Below are 22,366 nucleotides of genomic sequence, written 5' to 3' on the forward strand. Positions count from 1 at the left end.
CCTTGCACAAGACTCCGGCCACCCAACTGCTGCCCCCCCCCGACCCACCTTGGTAACTGGATCTCACAGCTTGGTATGCATGCAGCTGTGAATTCTAGACAAATCAATGATTTCCATCACTACCACCAAAAAAAAAAAAAAAGGAACGGACCTTGTACCATGCTGGTCGCAAGGAAATGCAAATGGAAAGGTACGGGCCGTCGCCCAGCGGCACAGCATTTGCTCTGCAGGCGGAAGGAGCACCGTTCCATCCCCAGCGGCAGCATCTCTGGGTAGGGCTGGGAATGTCCCACCTGAAACCCTGGTGAGCTGCTGCCGGCCAGTGTAGACAACACTGAGCTGGATTGATCAAGTGGCTGACTTAGTACAATATAAAGCAGTGTCCTATCTTCCCCAAATCCTCAATATTCTTTGACAGGGCAGCCCCCCCTGCCCCTAGGAATAGTTGTTCCTTTGGCTCCCCTCATTCACTCCACATACACCAAGGGAGCCCCCCACAATGCTTCTGCACCCACAGGAACATACTGCCAAAGAGGAAGCCGCCCATGCACCCCCGTCTTACCCACACCTCACCCCACCATGACACAGAAAGTGACGTTCTTGGGGGAGTGGAGAGGGGCCCCCCCCATTGGGCCACTCACCAACCGCTCCATCTCTTGCTCTCGGAGCCGCTCCTGGCGCTGCCAGCGGTGGAACTCCCGCAGGTCGCCCTCATTGCTGCTCAGCTCGGAGATGCTGTGCTTCCTCTCCCGCAGGGCCCCTCCCAGGGGCAGATCCAGCCCCCCGGACAGCTTGCGGTGCAAGCGAGGGCTCTGGTGTGGTGAGGCCGAGGTCAGAGAGCCCAGGCTGTAGGCAGGGCTCAGGCCCGTTGTGCGGCTGGGCTTGCGCGGAACAGGCTCTGGGGCGAGCGGGGTGGGCGAGGGGCTGTGGCCCCGCAGGCAGGAGGAGGGGGCAGCCGGAAGGTCCTCCAGCGGTTCCCTGCGCCAGGTGCTGGGGGCCTCAGTGGCTCTGGCCTGCACCGGTGAGGGGCCGCTCTGGGTGGCTGGCAATGCTGCTCGGCGGGACAGGGTGGGGCTGAGGGGGGGCAGCTGCCGCATGCTCTCCAGTGACCGCTTGGCGAGTCGGGGGCTCTCAGGGGGCTGCAGTGCCCGGCCTGGCGGGCTGCTAGGCACAAATCCTGCAGGCTCCGCAGCCAGGAAGCCTTTTCCCAGGCCTTGGCGAGAAGAGCTGGTGGGGCCATCCCGGAAGGGGCTGGGGGGCCTCTCCTGTAGAGCTGCCCCCTTGGTCCGTGGAGCGGAGGGCGACTGGAACTTGGCTGCCAAGCACGGGCTGGTGGGTGGGTGTGCCCGAGGGCTTCCTGGCAGAGTCTCGCTCAGGGTGATGGAGAGCGCAGGCAGAGGTGAGCTGCAGAGGCCTGGGCGAGGACTCTCCACTGAAGGCCGAGCTCTGCGGCTGGGTGGGGGGCTGCAGGGGGGCTCCTGCGTGGCCCTCCGCGCCATCCTCGGACTTCCTGACTCTCGTGCGGGGCTTGGACCTCCAGTGCTGCTTGACGGGTCCAGGCTCAGCCCACCAGGGGGAGTTAACAAGGTGTGGTTGTAACTGGAGGAGCGGACGGGCACCACCGGGGGGATGGCAGGGCCCTGCTCCTTGCTGCCCGGCGAGTGACTGGCGCAGCTGCTGCTGCTGGCCGGGGAGGAGAGAGGAGAGAACGGAGGCAAGGCGTTTTCATAGCTGGACCCCACAGACATGGCACCGGGGCTCTGGGGTGGGGACAGCAGGAAGCGCCCCCCCCTGCCGTTCACCACAGAGGAGTCTGGCGATGGAGCACTGCTGCTGCTGTTGCTGCTGGGGGGGCGGAGTTGCTTGGAGGAGCCCCCTTCATCCTCCAGAACGAGGGAGTCCATGATGTCCTGCAAGTCCTGCTCAATGGAGCTGACCAGGGCGCTGTGGCTGCGGCGGGAGGCTGCGGCCATCTCCTGGTTGCCGTTCACCAGCCTCTGCGCCTCTGCAGAGAGACAGACAGGACGGCTGGGAAAGGCCTTCTGGAAAGGGGACAGAGAGGCTCCTCCTCTTCCCCCTGCTTTTCTAGATACAGTATCCCCTAGCCCTTATCTGTGGGTTCTGTGCCTCCAGGCATACACAACAGACATTTAAAACGCATCCACCCCCTGCAAAAAGAATGTTCTGGGAAATGTACTTTTCTAAAAGCAAGCCTGCACAGACTCTCTGGACATGACCCAAGTCACCAAGTTCTGAGTTGGTAGCTATGATGTTTCACAGTTCACAACAGAAATTCCAGACCTGCCACCACAGGAGAGGTCCCCCCACCAACATGACATCCCTAGATGGGCAGCTCCGTCCCACTCAGCCCTCGGGGGACTCCACCCCATGGCTAGCAAAGACACAGAGCCCGAGGGTCAAAGGGCCGTGTAGCTATCCCAAGTAAGTCTGGGCTGTTTCCTCCAGCCTTGCAAGCCCCCTACCTGCTATGGGTCCACGCTGGGCTGCAGGGCTTTGCCCCCCACCGGGAAACATACTTTTCATCCACTTAGCCTCAGCCGGGTGGTTGAACCGAAGGAAGGTCGACTGGCCCAGGCAGATCATGCACCCTGAGGGAGACAGAGAGAGAGATCACCCATGAACAATATGTTTTTTAATAATGTTTTTAACCCTTTTTAGAAGTGTTTTTTAAAATGTTTTTAACACAGTTTTGTTTTGATGTATTTTAAGATCTGTTTTTACGATGTTTTAAAGTGTTTTTAGCACTTTGTTTGCTGCCCTGGGATCCTGCTGGGAGGAAGGGCAGGATACAAATTAAATAATAAATAAAATAAACATCACCTCATCGCAACAGTCCAAGCAGGAACTCCACCCTACTAAGACATTGTCTGGGATCACGCTGACAGACTGTGAAGCTGCAGAACAGCGTGGCCCCTCCGAGAGGAAGGGGGGAGCAGGAGGAGAGCCCAGAGGTGGCCAAAGAAGGGAGCCCAAAGGCCACCTTCTAGCCTCCTTCCCTGGCAGCAGCTCCACCTCTGGGGTGCACAGCAGAGCCAGAGGCCTCCAAGATCAGCCCCCCAGGGCTGTGGAGCCAGAGACAGGCCCGGGAGACTCTGCATCAGCCTTTGCCAACATGGCGCCTCCAGGTGCATTCAGCTACAACCCCACCGCAGGCCATGCTGGCTAGGGCAGATGAGAGGTGTAGTCCAAAACATCTGGAAGACACCAGGTTGGAGAAGGCTGCGCTACACCTTTGCCTTCCTGGACTCCACCCCCTTAGAGGCAGATACCTGCAGCACTGCTGCTCTTTCCCCACCCTGTTAAATACACTCTAGATCCTATCCTTCTAAGCTGTCTCCTAATTGCTTTCTCTACATCCTTTCAAGGTACAAGTAGGTTGGGGGACTGGAAGCGCCATACACTTTTGGGGAGGAGGGGGCCACAGCAAACTTGCCCCTTGTCCATCTCACTGCACTTGGAACCCAGTTCCCCTTGGAAAATGGAAAGACACACCAAAGTTGCTGGAAAGAGCTGAGCTGCTCTGCTCGGCCCCTGGAGAAGTCACCTCAGGGCCTCTGCCCAACGGCTGGTGTCCAGGTACACCTGGCCCTCTGAAGGGCATGTCCAGGGGGCAGGAAAAGAGAGGCCCTTGTCACTTCCCCAAGACGTCCTCACAAGTAGGATACGGCAGGGCAGGCCCCTTCTTGTGGGGTCAGTGGAACATATATCCGGCGGGTGCCAGATGTTACATGGCAACGTGTCACATGCACACCACTCATTTAAAGCTCATGGCTCCCTGCACAGAACCCTGGGAATTGTAGTTTATCAAGGATGTTGAAAATTGTGAAGGACAAACTACAGCCCCCAGGATTCTTTGGGGGAAGCCCTGACTGTTAAAGCGGTAGAAATGCGATGTTAATGTATGGGGTGGATCTGACCCTCTGAGGGCAGATTACTAGCAGGAAAGGCCAGAAGAAAACAGCAACAGCTACCAGGAAGGTGGTTTTGGTTTTTAAAACCTGTTTTATTGTATCTGTTGTTGTAGTAGTTATGTGCTTTTAAGTCGATTACAACTTATGGCAACCCTATGAATCAGTGACTTCCAAGAGCATCCATAACAAATACAGACAACCCCGAATTGCAAACAACAGCGGAATGGATCATAAGAAAGTACTATAGATAATGCAATCATCCTACCAGAGCCCATAAAGGCATCATTGATTAGTGTGTCACATCAGGTATCAGGAAGCGTTAAAGTAGGGTTGGGACATGCCTGTAGTCCTCCAGATGTTGTTGGACTGCAGCTCCCAACAGACCCTAGGCAGCATGGTGAATAGTCAGGGATGATGGGAGTTGTAGTCCAGCAACATCTGGAGGGCCCCCACAGGCTCCCCACCCCCAGCACTAAAGGAATGGGACAGGACAGGACAGGCCTGGCCTGCAGGAGGTCCTCCTAGGAACAGCCACCTGCCAACAGGGTTCAGAAGCTGGGAGGCAGACTGAAGTGAAATAATAGCAGCAGCGTCTACTGTGAGAAGAGCTGGCTGTTGCCAAATGCCCAGGAATGCCTGCTGGGGCCCAGCCGTGCACTCCCAACCCAGGCCAGCTGTCCAAGCCTTTGAGCAGCTGTGTGAGTGGCAGGGCTATGGTGAGCTGCCTTGCACACAAGGGGTGTGACACGAGGCTTGGCTTGTGGGCAGAGGCGGAGCTGCAGAATTCAGCACCTGAGGGAGCAGGATGCCAGATCCCTGACTGACAGACAAGCCAGCTCCTGCCTGAAGCACCTATGTGGAATGTGCAGTCGCATGTGCAGGGTGCAAAGTGTGGAAGACAGCCCCCCACACACACACCAGTGTTCTTGGAGGCACTGGATTCACTCAGAGGCTCAGGCCCTGCCCCCCCCCGATTCTAAGATGGGGCTGGGACCTGCAGGGGTATGACATGTCCTGCCCGCTGCTAGACTGACAGCCAGGAGGGCGTTTATCTTACGCAAGGGCTGGGTGGCTCAGCTGACATCCTACAGCCACAAAGCCCCTGGCTGTCACCAGGAATTCACATTCCCCTCCTGGCCTCCTTGATCAGTCACAAAGCAGGCAGTGGAAGTGGCTTCTTTTAGGAAGGGGGACAGACAGAAAAAGTTGGCCCTCGCTGACCCAACCCCTTTCCCTCTGAGCCCAACACCAGAAGCCTCCCAGCCACAAGGAGCGAAAGTTCCCACAACTCATCCCGGTATTCTGCCTGCCCCTTGCCAGAGCCAGGACAGGGCACGTCCACACCAGCCAGAAAGAGAGAAAAAATGCATTCCTGAGCCACAGAAAATGCTGTGTTGGCAAGAGTGTTCCTGGCCATTTTTAAAACAAAAGAAATTGAAGGTTACTAAAAACGGAGCCTTCCTGCGCTCCATCAAAATACTGAGTGACCCTCTTCCTCCTCCCCCTCAGAGCACTGGAGGCCAGCATGGCGCTGAGCCCAGCTCAGGAATCCCTGCCAGGCTGCACTTCCTCTGGGGCTGCCGCTTTCTGAGGCAGATGCGACCACCCTGCCTCCAAGATCAAGCTTGCAAACACCACCACGCTGTGCTCCTGGATTCCACAAAGAGTCACTCCACCCCATTCGCCATGGGAATGCATGGGGGCGGGCGAGTCCCCTGAGCCTGAACCACAGAATCCCATGCACTCACTGCCACGAGGGGCAGGGAGAACCTCATCCCGACCCTGTGCAGATGCGCAAAGAGCAAACGCTCACAGAAAAACTGGGGCCAGAAGAACAGCTAGATCCATACCAGGCAGCACACACACACAAACTAAATCTTGCTAAAAGACACAAGACACTTATTATGGCAGAAGGGTTTATGGCTTGAGTCCACTTAATCAGAGGCATGCAGTGTAATCCTGAGTTACGTGTGTGTGCGTGCGTGCATGCGCGCGCCTGTGCGTGCATGCGCGCGCCTGCGCGCGCAAGGGGGAGGACCATGTCAAAATTGGAGGGACAGCTCCTTCGTCCAATGATGGCCACCTTAAGGGCAGTAACAGGGGGACTGGTAAGCTGAAATGTTCTTCTCCTGGTTTCTGAGCCTGGCCATTTCCAATGTCATGTTTGTATCAATTTATTACTATTTTGCACCAATACTGGGCTGTAGAATGCAGGAAGGTATTGCTGGCAAACAGTGGAACACGTATCACAGTGGAAGATGAGCAGTGGAACAAAAGCCTGATGTTGTGCATGACATTATTACGTTCTGTAAAAGCTGCCTGAGTAGAGATGGGGACAGAGTTGGCAGAATCCTAGAGAACAGGAAATTGCTGCTTTATCAAGAGCCAGAGAATCCCTGCTTGTTTCTCCCTCAGGAGAACAATTGCCTCTGCATCTCCTCTGAAAGGGCCACTTGACCAGCTCTTCAGGAGCCTCACTGAATCTCTCCCCTGCCTCGCCACAATCAGCTCCATAGGAGCGCTGCCAGACTTGTTCCGCAACACAACAATGAATCCTGCAGTTCTATGGCTGTGACACAAGAAGCCTTCTCTTAGGGAGCAAGTGGGGGGCGCCTTGGAAGCCCCATCCACAAAGCCTCTGGGAAACAGCTCTTCTCCTTAAGGCAAGGTGAAAGGAAGGCTTGCATGCAACCTGGCCCCAACCTTGGGAAGAGGCGGAAGTACGCAAAAGCAAGCACCAGCAAAAGAACAGGTGGCTTGTCCTGCGGAGGGAGGGAGGCAGGCAGGCAGTGGCTCTCAGCAGTCCGAGCGCAGCATCTGGAACTCGGCCAGGTTGGAGGAGAAAAGGAGGCAGCCTGAATGTCACCAGTGCTCAGTGCCCCTTCCAGCTCTGGGCTCATTGGAGCAGCAGCATGGCCACATGACAAATCGTCCCCCAGCCCCAGCAATCTGCTCTATAAATCTCTTTGGTTCCCCCCCTTTCCCAACCTGCTCCACAGCATCCCTGGGTCTTTGTGCTGGGATCTCAGAGATAAATCACCCCAGGCCGAGCTGCTCCCCATCTGGACCCCTGATCCCCACTGCCTACCAGGGAGAGGCACATACAGACCCTCCTCATTATAAGTTCTATAGCACATTAAATAGGCTGCAATGCATAACAGCCTTCATCTTGCTCACAACAACCTTGCAAGACAAAATGTTAGCACTTCTTTGCAGAGAGTAAACTGTGGCTGCAAAAAGTGACTTAATGACATGTTGGTTATTTTCAGGTCCAAACTAGCCAACAGTCTAACTTCAAGCCTGGCTGGTGTTGCAATGTTGGGTAGCCACATGCAGCCCAGAAGAGCCACCAGCCAAGATGGCCCAGAAAAAGTGATAGAGTTACTAGGCAACCTGGAGTTGTTTGGTGCAAGCCAGCCAGCGGGTGCAAGCATCCAACCAGGGAATCAGTCCAATCCATGCAGGGTGCAAGCATCATTGCACCACCTCTGCCCTGCCCTGCCCTGCCCACTCTGGCCGCCCCAGAACCTTCTTGGTCTTGCTTCCCCCAAGTCTCAGAGACTGGACAGGGATCCTGGGACCCCCAGAATTGGCTCCCACCAGCAGAGACGCAGCCACCCCCGTGCGCAATCTGCCCCAGGCCACCATGAAGGCGGCCTCTTGCACAGGGCCCACCAACTGCTGGTGGCATCACTACGTCAGCGGGGGGGGGGGCAGGCAGGAAGCTGGAATTATCCCGGAGAGGCCGAGGGGGGCAGGCGGCCGAAGGTGCCCACTGGGGCGCTTTCCAGAGCACAGGATGCGCCCACAGTGCCACGTCTCCTCCTGTGGGCAGCGGAGGCGCACCGCCCAAGGGCCTGCCTGCCCCCATTCTGGCCAGCTTAAAGCCGCTCATTGAGAAAGGACAGAGACCGGCGCAACGTGGCGGGGGGCGCCCGGAAACCCACGCCCGCTTGGCGCGGTTACGCGACGGCTAGAGCCTGCTCGGAACCGGGCCCAAGCCCCGCTCCTATTCTTGGCCCCGGGCGCAAGCCCAGCTTCTCTGCGCCGGGAGCTACAGCGCGTCACGCCGGGGGAGGGGACCGGCATCACCTCCGAGCCGGTCGAGCCTCAGCCGCTGGAGCCACTAAAAATAGCGCCCCTGCGACAGCCTCGCGGAGGCAGAGCCCAAGGCCGCCGCCGACTCTGCCTCGGAAGGCACCGCGATGGCGCACACGCGCCCGCCCCAGCACACTCACCGGCCGCCGCCGTCGTGCAGCCGTGTCCCTGCGCGCCCGATCCCGGCTAGCCGCGCCTTCCCCGCCCCGGCGGTGCCAAGCCCGGCCCCAGCTGGCGGGTCTATTCAGGGGGCGGCTCCTCCTCCTCCTCTCCGTCGCGCAAGCCTGGCAAGGAAGGCGGGGGGGGGCGCCGTTGCTGCTGCCGCCGGGGCGGGCCACTTTGGGGTCTCAGGCGGAGGAAGAGGGGGGATCCCCGCCTCCCCCACTTTCCCATCGCCGGCACGGGTGGGCAGGCGGGGGGACCAGAGCAGACCGCAGCAAAGGGCCTTTCCCAGCAGGGCCCGGTCCGTTCAGCAGGCATCGGACGGCAGAAACGCTGGGCCCTCCGGCAACGAGGGAGCTGTAAGCCGGGCTTGGCTGCGCGTCCATGCAAGTCGGTAGCGGCTGAGGGCGCCCCGCGAGGCTGAGGCTGGAACCCGCCGGCCGCTTCCCCCATGTTCTGCCTTGACTAGGCTTGCTAATGGCGGCTCTGTGGCTCAACGTTGCTGTGGGGAAGGCAGCCATGATACTAGCCTGCCTGCAGGGTTGTTGGGAGGATGCTGTGCTAATGATGATAATCCGGGTACCATCTAGGGCTCTTGAGATACGCTGCTCAGTTGCCCTTGTTCTTTCAAGAGACGCTTTTGTGTTGGTGGCTCTTCCAGCAGATTCAGCATTGAATCCAACACCTCTTTGAAAAAAGAGGGCAAAGAACCAGGATCCCCCAAACGTCTTTACCTCCCCTTTGTTGGGCTCATGCTTACGCAGTGAAACGTTGGGCTCTTCTTTAGTGCCCACTGCCCTCTGTTTGGGGGGAGGGAAATCCCCCTGCAGTGTGGACTCTTGTTCCTCTGAAGTGCCTTCTCCGCCTGCATCATGGCCAAAGAACACCATGCAGGAGCCAGGAGGCCTGAATTGTTGTCTTTTCACCCTGATGGCCTCCAGATTCAGCTTGTCAAAGAGTAAGTGACAGCATGAATTAATTAATGGGACCCCCAAAGGTTCAGCTGTGTTGGCTGTAGAGAAAGAGCCACAAGCCCCCCAAGAGGCAGCAAGCAGGACACCAGACACCAGTGGGGGAGGAGCATTATGAATGCTGTCCGTAACCTCCTTGCAGGGTTGCTGTGAAGAGAAAATGAGATGGGGTGCATCACAGCCAACTCTGAGCCCTGAAAGTAGAGCAGGGGAAATGGCAACAGGCAGAGAAAGCAAAGTAGCTGTGTGCTCCTTGCACCTGAAAGGTCAAACTTTCACAAGGCCACTGCTCTGGGGCATAAATGCAGTGGGGCAGATTCTTCCCGTGGAGGCACCTACCTGGATGCCAGAACTGGCTTTTTATTACATGCTTGGTCGCTTTAAAAAACTCTGCAGGCTGCTTTGAAACTGCTCGTTTGTAGCATGTTAGTGTTTGGTTTATATGCTTTTTAAAACTGTAAGTTTTAACTTTTTCTAAGCCATCCTGGAAAACTGTTGAAGGGGTGGGGAGTATAAGTGGAACAAAGAAATGAGTGAAAAAGAAATAAAGCCATGCTTGGGAGAAAGAGAAGCTGCTCCCTCAAAGGAAGAGCCGGACAGTGCTGAGGCCCCAGATGGCTTTGCAAGGCCTCCAGAAACTGGCACCGGATCCTTGCTACAAGTAAAAGCACAGAGGCCACAGCCCAGTAGCAGAAGCCACCAGCTGTAACTCAGAGGAGAGATTCTGGGCATGACGATATGCTGGCGGGCCACTTTTCAGGGATCTTGCCCAGCCTTTCCTCAGAATGCAGGGAGGAGCTGCCCGTCATTGGGAGAGGCTGTTCTGGCTTGGGAAGCTTCCTCTCTGCCCCTCCCCCCCAGGAAAAAGGGAAAGGAGAGAGAGGTCCCCAATCCAGGCTCGGCCCCTAGCTATGGCTGTGGCTGACAAGAGCCAGGGTGTGGGGAAATCCCCAGGAACCCTGGCTTCAACCTCCGGGAGCAGAAGACACTCACAGTTTCTTCCTGTGCTGCCATTTGGGGGGAGCCATCAAGTGACCTGGAGGAGATGATGTGCTTTGAGCCAGGAAAGCTGTGGTGGGATTTACCAACATGGAAAATATCAGGCCATTGCAGGGCCCTCTGCATGGTGTTGGGCTCTCTGCAGCTACGGCTTCCTTTCCTCCCTCCCACATGTGTGATCACAGTTGAGCAGCACGATGTGGTGGGGAGGGAGGCAGGGAGGAATCCATATGAGCACATCTGTGTGTGTGTGTGTGTGTGTGTGTCTGGGATTGACTCAAATCATGGAGAAAAGTAGCTCAACTATTTTCCTTTCTCAATCCAAGGGAGGCCTCGAGGCTATTAATTTTTGAAAATATTTTCAACAGAATTCTTTTTCCAGAGGCTGAACTGGGGGCAGGGGAAAAAGAGTGATTCAGGCAGGAAACATGGAGTCTCTGGAAAAAATGAACACTGTGATCTTTGTACGAATGGCTGGCTGCCCTGAGTGGTGGTGGGGTGTATAAGAGAGGGAGGAGATCCTTACAAAATATGTGAGGAGGAGTCCTTAAGGAGGTCACTAACTGGAGAACCCCATTCTTTGCTCTGCAAAGAGCAACCATCCCCATACAGTTCCTTGGGTGCTACTTCCATATCAAACGCATACCAGAGTTTCTCTTTCCCCAACAAGAGAAAGGCGTCAGCAGCAGGAGGAGATGTGGGACTGACTGGCGAGTGGGGGGATTCGCAGTGCTATGTGGGTGCAAAATGGGTGCCTGAGTATTTGCGTCTCTCTTGATGCAGGCATGTGCTTCCCTGGCCTCTTCCTGGGGCAGCGCCAAAGCACTCCCCTCTGGTCCAAGCAAGTTGGTTTGGGGGTTTATATTATTTTTAAATATCAAAGCACCCAACAGCAGGAAACAGACTCCGTCCAGCTGCATAATGCTATCATCCACCCAGGGCCGGCTCCAGGTTTCTGGGGGCCCTCGGACACTGGGTATCAGAGGGCCCTTGTCCCCTCCCTTTCCTCCTCAAATCACATTCCTCCTCCCTTGTGGCCCCACCCCTTTCAAAGGAAACATTTTTCCCAATATTGCAACCTCCTTATAAAATAAACACAAATTTTGATTTATTTTAATTGGTTGGGGTAAATCTACCTATTTTGTAGGCCTCAGCTCCTAAGAATTTATTCTGGTTTACCACGTTAATGATAGGCAGATTATATGAATAGCATCAGAGCCTGGGCTCTTCCACAAAATGTACTGAGAAACAATTCTCATTTTTCCGTTTCTGTTGGCTTTTCTACTTTAATGTTTTCACAGACAAAATGTGTGTGTGTGTGGGGGGGTTGAATCCATCCTTTCCTGTCATTTGCAAAGATCTTTGAAAAAAGCATTTCAAATAAACATTTCAATTCTCACATAGGAAGCTTCCTTATACCGAGTCAGGCCATTGGTCCATCTAGCCCAGTACTGTCTACGGACTGGCAGCCGCTCTCCAGAGTTTCAGGCAGGAGTCTGTCCCAGAAGGTCTCTCTGGTTCAGTCCCTGACGGCACCTCTCGTACCTGGAGATGCCACTGGGGGGCTGAACCTGAGGGACCTTCTGCCTGCAAGGCAGATGCTGCAACAGCCCTTTCCCTGCACACACCATTTACTCAACTGTGCTGAGATAGTAGGAGGCATTCTAGAATTAATCTTAAACTCCTTACTGCCACGTGGCACTAACAGAGCAGCAGGGCAAGCCAAGGACAGAACAGTAGATTAAAAAGTTAAAAATTCCAAATTCTCAAAAAAACACATTCACAATAAATTCACTTACAATTCACCTATAAAGAAGTGTGTATAGTGTACAATGAATTCAACAGCGCTTACTTCTGAGCAGATATTAGAACAGGCATTGGCTCTTTTTCAGCCCCTTCCCTCAGCATCGCCTCGCTTCTGCCACTAAGCTCCACGCCTCCTCCCACGCCCCAAACTCAGACAGGCCAGGCAGCTCCTTAGCAGCCGTCGTCCTGGCACTTCTCTTTCCCGGCAGCAGCGGCCCAGCTGAGCAGGACAGACGCTGCAGAGCTGGCCAGGGCTTGCCTGCTCCGATACCCGCTGATTCCCTTCTCTGCTGCTGGCCTGTGCTTATCCCGGGAGGGTCCACCCTGTGTGCGATCCTGGGCCCTCGGGCCAGTGCCCCACCTGGCCATGTGCTAGCACTGGGCTTGCATCCACCCTGAACATCAATTTAAGAACCTCATTAGGACAATATTTTCATTAGGTTGGACATCACAACATACACACACAAAGTACTCACTATTTTGTGATATTTTGGCTGACCTCATAAAGGTACTTTAATAGAAAATTAGTTTTTAATTTTTCTTATGGACCAACAGAGCTCTTTACTTGAACACATAGTGACTCTATGACTCTAATGTATCAATTCAATATTTTAAATCCCAAATTAACCAAAATCAGCAGGCAATTCAAACACACAACCTCGGAAATGAATTGCCACCTGCTCATGTCTGTAGGATCAGTGTCCAGACAGCCAATAGCCCCTGCAGGCAATACTGCAGCCCAGGGGGCAAAAGAGCACCCCAGCAAGGCCTTGTAGTAGGAGCGTCACCCAGTTTTGACCCCTGCTCAGCTGTGGAGCTCACTGGATGGCCTTAGGAAAGTCACTTTCTCTCAGCCCTACGAACTTCACAGGACTGTTGTGAGGATAAAATGGAAGTGGTGTTGCTCTTAATGCCAAAGTCCTTCACACACTACACAGCTGGACTATGGAATTCGCTACCAGAAGAGGCAGTAACGGCCACCACCTTAGATGGCTCCAAAATGGAATTGGACAAATTCAAGGGGGGCAGTAAAGCTCTTAGTGGCAAGTTGTCATCTCTCAAGGACCAAAGGCAGCAAACCTCTGAAGACTGCTGCTCTCGTGCTCCTCCTTGTTGGCTTCCCATCGGCATCTGTCTGGCCACTGAGAGAGAGAAGATCCTGGACTGGGTATGCCACTTTGCCTGACCCAGCAGGACGGGTCTTCAAGAGGGCAACTTCCCAAATGGGCACGCTCTTCCACAAAATTGCTGTGGGTGACAATACCAACCCTCAGCAGTAAATGAGTGCTGGTGATACACTGTCGCTCTCCTGAGAAGTGTTCAGGGAGACCAAGAATGAAAGCAGGGAGGCACCCAAAGGGGCAAGTGTTGTGCTAATGGGTGACTTCAGTTACCTTCACATGGACTCAGTGCATGTGAGTGTTCCAGTCAAGACAAAGAGGTCAGTTTTCTGGATACTTTAAAAGACCGCGCCCTAGAACAGTTGGTCCTGGAACCGACCAGAGAGGAGGCATCTGTGGACTTAATACTATGTGGCACCGATGACTTGTTGTGGGATGTAAGTGGATAATTACCAAGAAAGTCCAACACACTCACATTTCACTTCAAAAAAGGAAACTTCATAAAAAAAATGAGGCGAAGGGTAAAAAGGAAGTTGCAAGGGAAAGTCAAAAGTCTCATTAGCCTTTTAAAAGTGTCAACATGTGGACAGGTCATTTGGTAGAGATTGTGCCTTTCAAAAAGCTTTTGACAAGGTGTCTCACCAAAGATTCCTGAGTAAGTTTAGCAGCTATGGGATAAGATCCTCTTACACATCAGAAATTGGTTAAGAAACAGGGAGCAGAGAGCAGAAATAAATCTACAGTTCTCCCAATGAAAGGAAGCAAGACATGGGGTGCCCCAGAGATCTTAACTGGGATCTGTGTGTTTTAAAAATTGAAATGGATTGCCTTCAAGTCGATTCTGACTTATGGCAACCCTATGAATAGGGTTTCATGATAAGTGGTATTCAGAGGGGGTTTACAATTGCCTTCCTCTGAGGATGAGAGGCAGTGACTGGCTCAAGGTCACCCAGTGAGCTTCATGGCAGCGTGGGGATTTGAACCCTGGTCTCCCAGGTTGTAGTCCTGGGGGGGGGCATGAGAGAGGTGCATAAAATTACATTTGGTGTGAGGCAAATGGATAGAGGTTTTTCCTCCCTCTTTCACAACACTAGAACCCACTGGGGCCATTCAATTCAGATGAATGGGTAGGAGATTCAGAACAGACAAGAGGAGATAAATTTGCAGAGTGCATAGTTAAACCTGAGGGAGCATCCACACGGTGTGGTAATGGCTATGAAAAGCGGATAGGACCTATTCATTGAGGAAAAGGATGTCTATGGCTGTGAGTCACAATGGCTGTTTTACACGACTATACCTCTGACTTTCCAGGTGTGCCAGGAACAGCCCCCGGAGAGGGTGATTCCCCTCAGGTTCTGCTTGTGGGCTTCCCAGAGGCACCAGGTTGGCCACTGGGGACACAGGAGGTTAGGCAGGAGGCCTGAATCAGCAGGGCCCTTACAACTCCTCCTTGGAGAAAGGGGTGCCAGGCTGGTGGCCAGACAAGAACAATCTGGATCCTCATCAGCCCTCCCAGCAAAATCACTGCCTCTCACACAACGTATTATGTGAGCCGGGATTTCCGCTCACATTGTCACCGCACCCATCCAGCCAGGAATTCAGTGCAGGTTCCCTACTGGTGCTAAGGTGAGAGCACCACCAAAGGTCATGTACCAGGGAGCTCTGAAAGGCCCCTCATGCCCCTCCTCTTTCCCCATCCCCCAGCTAGCTTGCTGTCCTAGACAGTCGCTCAGCCCAGCCCTCCTGCAGTTCTCCCTTCTGCTCTACTAGTTAGCATCTACACTATTGATCAGGCCCTCCCATGTCCCCACCCCACCCCCATGGTGAAATCGCCCATGTGCCCTCCATCTTCCATTGCCAAGAGGGACCAACAACCTGGCATCAGGGAAGAGGTTCAGGATTCCTGCCGAGAGCCTTCGTCTTTTCCTCGCCTTTGGCAGAAGGGGCAGCAACCCAAAGGGCTGCGTTGTGGCATTCTGCCCACCAGCAGGGACCTTGGGGAGCAGATCCCAAGTGGGCCAGCTGGGTTAGCACAGGCAAGTCCCTTGCCCAGAAGACCCTAGTGCAGCCCTCGCAGAGGTTGTGCTGTCTGGTCCGCCTTTCGGGAGACCACAGCCATCCCGTGCAGGCTTGCCCAGTCTGGCTGGAACCACCAAGTGAGTGGCACAGAACTGCCAGTGACATGCTCTTCCAGGGAACTGGCAGCTTGGCCTCTGCCAAGAAACAGCTGCCCCCCCCGCCCCCGCTGCTGCCGCTGTGACTAGCAGCCACAGAGACAAGACAGGAGCAGCAAAAGTGTCTGTGTGTCTGTAGAGACAGTGCTTTGCTACACTCTGTACAGCTCTAAACCCAAACGTGGGAGGCTGAAGACATTCCGCCTCCATGCCTGGGTGTGCCACTGTTTGTATTTGCTGGACTTCCCTTTGTTTATGCTTGCAGAACCTCCCTCCCTCCCTCCCTGCCAAGGACAAAGAGCCACAGATACAGTTGCCATGGCAATGCTGCCAAGCTAGCATCTTTGGGTGGTCCCAGCAGTGAGCCTCCCTCAGCATCAGGAGACCACTCTCCTTTTGGGCCCAGCGGATGCTGCTCAGTCAGCTGAGCCAGGATGCTGGGGGGGTCATTAGAGGTGGTGCCAGACCCCCCTGGAATGAGGCTCACCAAGTCCCCCTTGGGCCACTGCTGAAGTCTAGATTCCCCTCCCCCAGCCTCCTGTTCTCCTCTAGTTCCCCTCTACGGCCCAGACAGGCTTGGCCATTGTTTGGGCCGCCCACATGCTGGAGCTGCAGCTGTCAGGAAGCACCTTTGATATCTGACAGCCACCTAATCCTTGCTAAGGAGGGGACTACTGACAGCAGTCCCCCCCCCTTCATCAGGCTAGGCCAGGCTGAGCCAAGCCAAGGGCAGGTCCCAGCAAATGTAAAGGCAGAGCTGAGCCAAGCCAGGCTGTGGGGAGACGGAGGGCCCCCCAGTCTGCATGCCCTGCCCCGACAAAGCCATACGCACTTGCACTAGGGGTAGCTCAAAGCCACGCCAGCAGGTCCCTGGCAGGTTCCCTGCTGCAGGCCTAAGGCAGCCTCGAAGGCAACGAGCAGGCACAGCCAAACTGAACCGATGCCTGAGCAACAGCAGCCTATGCTGGAGTCGTGCCTGGGCCTCCGCGACTGAAACTGGCAGGACTCCCTTTGGGCTGCATCATGGCCGGCTGAACTCTGATTAGGCACATGCAAAGTGAGCCCCACAACCCCCAGCAGAAAGCATGGCAGATGAGGGCCAGGGGGGCACAGAACGGGACGAGCATACTTTCTCTGCTCCTGCCTGCCCCTCCAAGATAAAGGAGCTCACTACTGCAAAGAGGTTGGGAACCCAGGATGCCCCATAGTCCGTTAACCCTGCAGGGCACACTGTGGATCTGCAATTCTCTGCGCCATCCGTAAAGCACGTAAAGGCACCTCACAACACCTGAGCACTTGCTCCCGAGGAACTGCCACCTCTACTCAGACCGTATGTGCCGTTACGATGTTGTTAACATTACTTTTTTGTTGTTGAGCTATATAATTAGTTGCTGTATGCTCCCACTGGATATAAATACGAGGAAACCAGACAATCCATCAATCTCCTTACCTTGGGAAAGGCGTGTGGGGCGAGTGACTGCCAAGCCATCTATGGCACAGGGGTTGCCACAGGGGTGCAGAGTGAGAGTCCCGTGCATGTTCTCAATGAAGCAGTGCTTGGCTGCCACGCCAGCCCCCTGGAGCACAATGTCCCCAGCAGCTGAGCCCAGCACTGTTCTGCCTGCAAAGAGAAACAGGCAGCTACTCAGCTGGGCAGGATGTGGGCAAGCTGCTGCCTCCCCTGTGGCTCTTCCGCCGTGCTGCTCCCTGTGGGAGAAGGCAGGGAACTTGAAAGCCAAGGGGCTGAAGGTGGCCCTGGTCCCCCCAGAGGAGAATCCATCCAGCACCTCTTTGGGCCCAAGCTGGATGTGCCAATACATAGAAGAGGATCACTGAAGATATCCTGATGGGGCATTTTTCTTGCTTGGTGCCCTGCAACAAGCTGCCCTCCTTCCCTAAAGTGCCCTGCCCAAATGTTCCCCACCCCAGGGTGCCCCCCCCCAACCAGCCATGCAGGCACTTACCCTCTTCCAGAGGCAGGAGGGTGATGGCAGTGCTGAGGCGTCCACTGCCCAAGCTCACCAGGTGTGGCTTCTCGGTCTGCACTTTCAGCCCTTTGCCCGTCTCAGTCAGGTCCAGAAGACTGTTCTGCGGGGCAGAGAAGAGCCTTCAGTGAGTGCAGCTCCTCTAGAGCCATCACCATCATCATCTTCATCATCATCTCAAGCTGGGCCTAAGGGAGTGGGCGCATGGCCAGGGCGTGGGGCTGGTTGGGATTGGGATTGGGAGAAGGAAGGGATGAGGGTAGGAAGGGGCCAGGGAGGGAGGAGAGGAAAGAAGGAAAGAAGAGGGCCTGTCCCAGTCACAGGAAGGATCCAGGGTCTGTAGCTCAGTCTAATAGGGTCAGAGAACAAGCCAATTCACCGCAAGGGATTTATGGCCAATCCTCCTAATCGGGCAATAAAAGGAGCTGTGGAGAGCAGGGCTCTTGCCTGCCTCACTGAGGCCCTGAAAGCCTGTGAAACAAGGAGAGAAGAAGGCCATAGGGCTGTGGGGTTGAGAGGCTTCTCCTGCAGCCCCGTTGCCTGCTTCAGGATGGTGCCCTTTCAGGATGGTGGAGAGATCATACCAAAGCCAGCTATAGTGCAGCACTTAAAATAGGTTACAATGCAGGAGAAATGTTCACCTGTTACAAAACTAAAACAGAGTAGACTCCAGACCAGCCTACCTAGGGAGGATGTGCCATAAGTGGGGAGCCAGCATGGAAAAGGCCCTTCTTGCCCTGCCTAGGCTCACTCTGTGGCCTGAGGATTAGGACCCTGCTCGACACGTTTTTCTGTTGAGGATATTTGCTTGCTGCTGTGCAACTCTAGTCGTTCTTACCTCCCAACACAAATGGATGCACAACAGACACCCACCCCCAAAGCCACAGTTCAGCTTCCTTGGAGAACCAACTCACCTGGAGACGCGCTTGCATGCGGCCTGCTGGGCTGGCCACGTTGCGGTTACAGGTCTCCATGGCAACAGTCCTCCTACAGGAAAAGGGAGAGTTAAAAACTCTGGGCCCAGAACATCATTCAAAATCCCACCTAAGAGGCACCCACCCACCCAGAATGTCCATCTTGTTCTGGCCTCTGGGTTATTGCATTTAATGACTGCACTTCCAAGATTCACATGTGGATGTTGAAAACAACATCTGAATGTGTTTCTCAGACCTTGAAGCCAGATCCAGGATTACAAAGGGTAGCCCCCCGGCCCACCTCATCTCACAGCCAAACTGCATTTACACACATTCATCCTTGGTTCCCTGGTTCTCACCCTCATCTGATTTGAAACTCTGCCTGCCCCTCACATTTCTCTGGCATGAGTCCTGGAAACATATCTTGCTCTATCCAGTACAGAGTCCTTGGTTAGCATGAGAAAAGCAACGTCATCCCATGGACCTCGTGTTTATCATGCTGCAGCAGTCAGGCTTGGCTGCAACAGACCCCTGCCCAGGGTGGGGGGCCACAGCGGCCATCTACAGGCCAGGCCCCAGCATTGCCCTGCCCTGTCGGAGCCATCGGCCTCTCTCTCCCCAGCAGGGCGTGCCAGAAGCCCCCAAACCACAGCCTCCAGTCCCCCCAGGGGGAGGACGCTAGCAAGTGCCTGCCTCAGCCCTGGAGAGAGAGGCCGGCCCACCCTCTCTCCTCAACTTGCCAAGGGATGGGAGAGTCTCTCATCAGCAAAAAAAGCACCCATCCCGGAGGACTTGCCTTTTTGCCTCTCTTTCTCCTCCCAGCCAGTACGGGGGGGGGCAGGGGAAGTGGGGGTGCACTTCAGCAGAAACTGCCGTGGCAAGGTGGGGGCTGTTCCCTGGCCTTGCCTTCCCCTCCAGGCCACAAACCCTGACAAGCAGCCTCTGTTCTGGAGAGAGGGCCAGCGGGGGTGTGTGTGTGTGCCCCACCTTGCCAGCAGCGACAAGGCATCTTTCTTCTCGGGCAGCCAGAGAATGAGGCACTTGTGTGGCTGAGAGGGGCTGGGCAGCAAATGCCAGCAAGGGTCAGACCTCCACCAGCTCAGCTGGGACTATGCCTGCAAGCCGCCTCTTGGGCCTGGAAGAAAATGGCCCGTGGAGGGGCAAAGTGCCAACTGACTCTGCCACGCCTAGCTGCGATGTGGGCCCTTCAAGGAGAAGTAGACGGGGCTCCTGGGCCACTCCTTCCCAGGCAGGCTGGCCAGCCAGCCGGCCACTACTCTTTGACTCTTCCCCCTCCCAAGGAGACAGCCTGGGAAAGGTGGGGGCGGCAGCCTGTTCTTGAGCTGGGCCAGGCCCTGCCCGCCCACTCCCACTGGACTGCCAGAGAGGCTGTGAGGATGTGGGAGATGGAGGAAATGCCTGCAGGGTGACCAGACAACACCCCCCCTCGCCAGTGATCCAGACGGGCCAGAGTGGGGCTTGTTCTGGCCATCATGGCCTTGCCAAACTCCAGATCCTCAAGCAAGACAGCTAGCAGTGGCGAAGTGCCAACAGGCTTGGCAAGGCTTCCCCAGCTGAAGAGGCCTTGCAGAAGAGCCAAGCAGGGAGGAGACGTGTGTGCCTGTGGGGAAAGAGGGCCCCAGGAAGGCCCCAGGCCCTCAAAGCCAGGGAGACTCACCTCACAGGCCATCCAAGGCAGCCCTCCTGGCTCTGGAGGGGCACCCAAAGCCACCGCAGCTCCTACCACAGGCAGGAGGCTCTGGTTGCCAAGTTCCCCTTGCAGTCAGAGCGCCTGAGTCACTGGGAGGAAACAGCCCTTCCTGTCCCTTCCTCAGAGACGGGGCCAGAGAGGAGGCCTGGCCCGGGTCACAGGTTGCCAAGGCGACAGGCACACAATAACAAGGGCCACCGCCCCTTCCCTTGGAAAGCAAGCCAAAGGCAGCTGGCCAGGCCCACTGACTCAACAGACCCCCTCCCCAAATAGTCACCTTGGTGTCCTCTACCCTGGGCCCTCCACTGCTGCAAAGAACTCAGGCAACGCCCCAGTGGCTGCAGCCACTCAAATCAGGGTCAGAAGCCCACCGATGCCCAGTGCCATGTGGTGGCCTGCTCCTCTGAGGACAATGGGCGTTGTTTTAAATCCCAACTTTTAGGACGAGGAGGGCTGAAAATCTGAGTTTGCTACCCGAGAGGCAAGAGGCACCCACTCCAGTTACAAGAGAACAAGGCAGAGAGATCCCTGGCAGAAGGCTCTTTCTGGCTGCCTGAAAATGTCACGAGTGGGATGGCACCTCCCGACAGTGACAAATCTTCGTGAAAATAACATTCCCCCTCCTTCCCCCAGCAAAACCCTATCCAGAGCAAGTCCAAGAGCAGCAGATTCTCCTGGTTGATTTGGACCTTGCTAGGCAAGTCTCGGCACATCCCCTCAGTCCTGATCTGCAGTCCCCACAAAGGCCTAATTGGTTTAGCAATGGGGGGGGGCTATCTAAGGACAGGCCCACGGCCAGGCCTCTGCTCAGATACTCCAGTGCAAGGGAACCAGGCAGTTTACCCTTTGCATCTGAGGGGATCAGCCCTCACAAGACTCAGAGCAAGGTCTCCTATTTTCCCCCAAGGGCAAAAGGGCAATCCCCCTCCCTCTAAAGGTCTTGGAAGCAACCCGCCCCCCGCCAATCCTCAGGCAATGTCTCACTACAAGGGCAAGGGATGCATTCTGTCCATCAGTTCAGCAGATTGTAGCAAAGCCATTGTTCCCTGTGCATAGTTAAACTATGGAATTTGCTCCCACAAGATGCAGTAATGGCCACCAGCTTGGATGGCTTTAAAAGAAGATTAGACAAATTCATGGAGGACAGGGCTATCAACGGCTACTAGCCATGATGGCTGTGCTCTGCCACCCTAGTCAGAGGCAGCATGCTTCTGAAAACCAGTTGCCGGAAGCCTCAGGAGGGGAGAGTGTTCTTGCACTCGGGTCCTGCTTGCGGGCTTCCCCCAGGCACCTGGTTGGCCACTGTGAGAACAGGATGCTGGACTAGATGGGCCACTGGCCTGATCCAGCAGGCTCTTCTTATGTTCTTATGTTCTTATTCCCAGGGACTCTGCAAGGGACCAAGCTCCAGGCTGGGGAGGGGGACTTCAGTCTGCACTCATGCCTGGCCAGTCCTGCTGCTGCTGCTGTTGCCCACTCAGGGGTCCTTGACTTTTGGGGTGACTCCATCACATTGTCCCTAAAGAGGCCAGCCTCAAACTGACCCCTCTACAGGAATCTCTGAGCATCTCTGGATCTGAACTGGCAGTGGCTGACCAGGAAGGAGACCTTGGGGGTCTTAGTAGTGGCAGCTCAATGAAAGTGTTGGTTTGGTCTAGCTCCAAATAAGCCCCCCAGGTGAGCCCGCTTTCCCCTCCAGCACTGTGGGCACCACCCGCTTCCAGTCGCCCCTTCCCTCCCCGCCATCCTCCAGGTGGCCTTTTTTTCTCCCACAGCTGGCTCGCTGCGCGGATTAGGGAACAGAAATGCCAAAAATGTGCGGAATGCGCCACGTCCCTCCCCCCTCTCGCCCGTGCCCCCTTCAGGTGCCATCCAGGGAACTCCCCCCGCTGGAGACAGGCAGGCGATGAGCCGTGCCAAGCCCAGCAGCTGCAAGGGAGGCCGGCAGCGTCGGCTCTCACGCACACACGTTCTCGGAGAATAGCTGGAACCCTGGGGGAGAACGAGAGGCAGCGGCGGCGGCGGGGGCGCCCCAATTCCGGGAAAGAGGCCCGCCTCCCCTGTTCCGTCGCCTGCAGGTGCGTCCCGTCCAGGGAGGGGAGCTCTCCTTCGCCCCCCTGCCGGCTTACCTGGCTGGCGGCGCCGTCGGAGCGCTCCCACCTGCGGAGCGCTCTCTGGCTGGCCCTCGTCGCTCGCTCGCTCCCCCTCTGCCCGGCGCTTCCTCCGAGCGGAGCGCAGAAAGGCGCGGCTCCCCGCCCCGTCCGGGCTCCTATTTCATGGGCGAGGAGGGGCTGCCCCTCCGCCCCAGACCAAGGAGAAAGGAGGAGGAGAAGGAGCGCGCGGCCCCCCGCCCCTGCTCCTCGGGCCTGGCCTTTGCTGCCCCGCCAAGGTGTCGCGCGTCGCTCCGTGCCAGGCTGGGATGAGGAGCCGCTGCCCGGCGCGTGACCTGCCCACAAGCCGGATGGCAGCTGCGGGCCCCCCGGTAGGGACTGG

General features: G+C 55.9%; 1 protein-coding gene across 17 annotated transcripts in view; it reads right to left on the reverse strand.

Moving 5' to 3' along the window:
* Positions 1–22,161, reverse strand: part of PHLDB1 (pleckstrin homology like domain family B member 1) — a 43,078-nt gene extending 20,917 nt beyond the window's left edge. For 12 of the 17 annotated variants that reach the window (XM_061592866.1, XM_061592865.1, XM_061592860.1 and 9 more), the window contains exons 1-4: positions 16,714–16,849; positions 8,953–9,310; positions 2,484–2,609; positions 642–2,005 (exon numbers count right to left, since the gene is read on the reverse strand). In XM_061592866.1, coding sequence (XP_061448850.1) covers positions 642–2,005; positions 2,484–2,609; positions 8,953–9,310; positions 16,714–16,752 — 1,887 coding nt within the window. In that variant the 5' untranslated portion in view covers positions 16,753–16,849. Of the gene's footprint in view, positions 1–641; positions 2,006–2,483; positions 2,610–8,170; positions 8,923–8,952; positions 9,311–16,713; positions 16,885–17,227; positions 17,352–18,162; positions 18,236–19,840; positions 19,931–22,002 lie in introns of those variants that run through there. The other 5 variants (XM_061592852.1, XM_061592868.1, XM_061592867.1 and 2 more) reach the window with 5 other exon arrangements.
* Positions 22,162–22,366: the final 205 nt, after the last annotated feature.

This window comes from Rhineura floridana, chromosome 12 (assembly GCF_030035675.1).
Source record: "Rhineura floridana isolate rRhiFlo1 chromosome 12, rRhiFlo1.hap2, whole genome shotgun sequence".
NCBI lineage: Eukaryota > Metazoa > Chordata > Lepidosauria > Squamata > Rhineuridae > Rhineura > Rhineura floridana.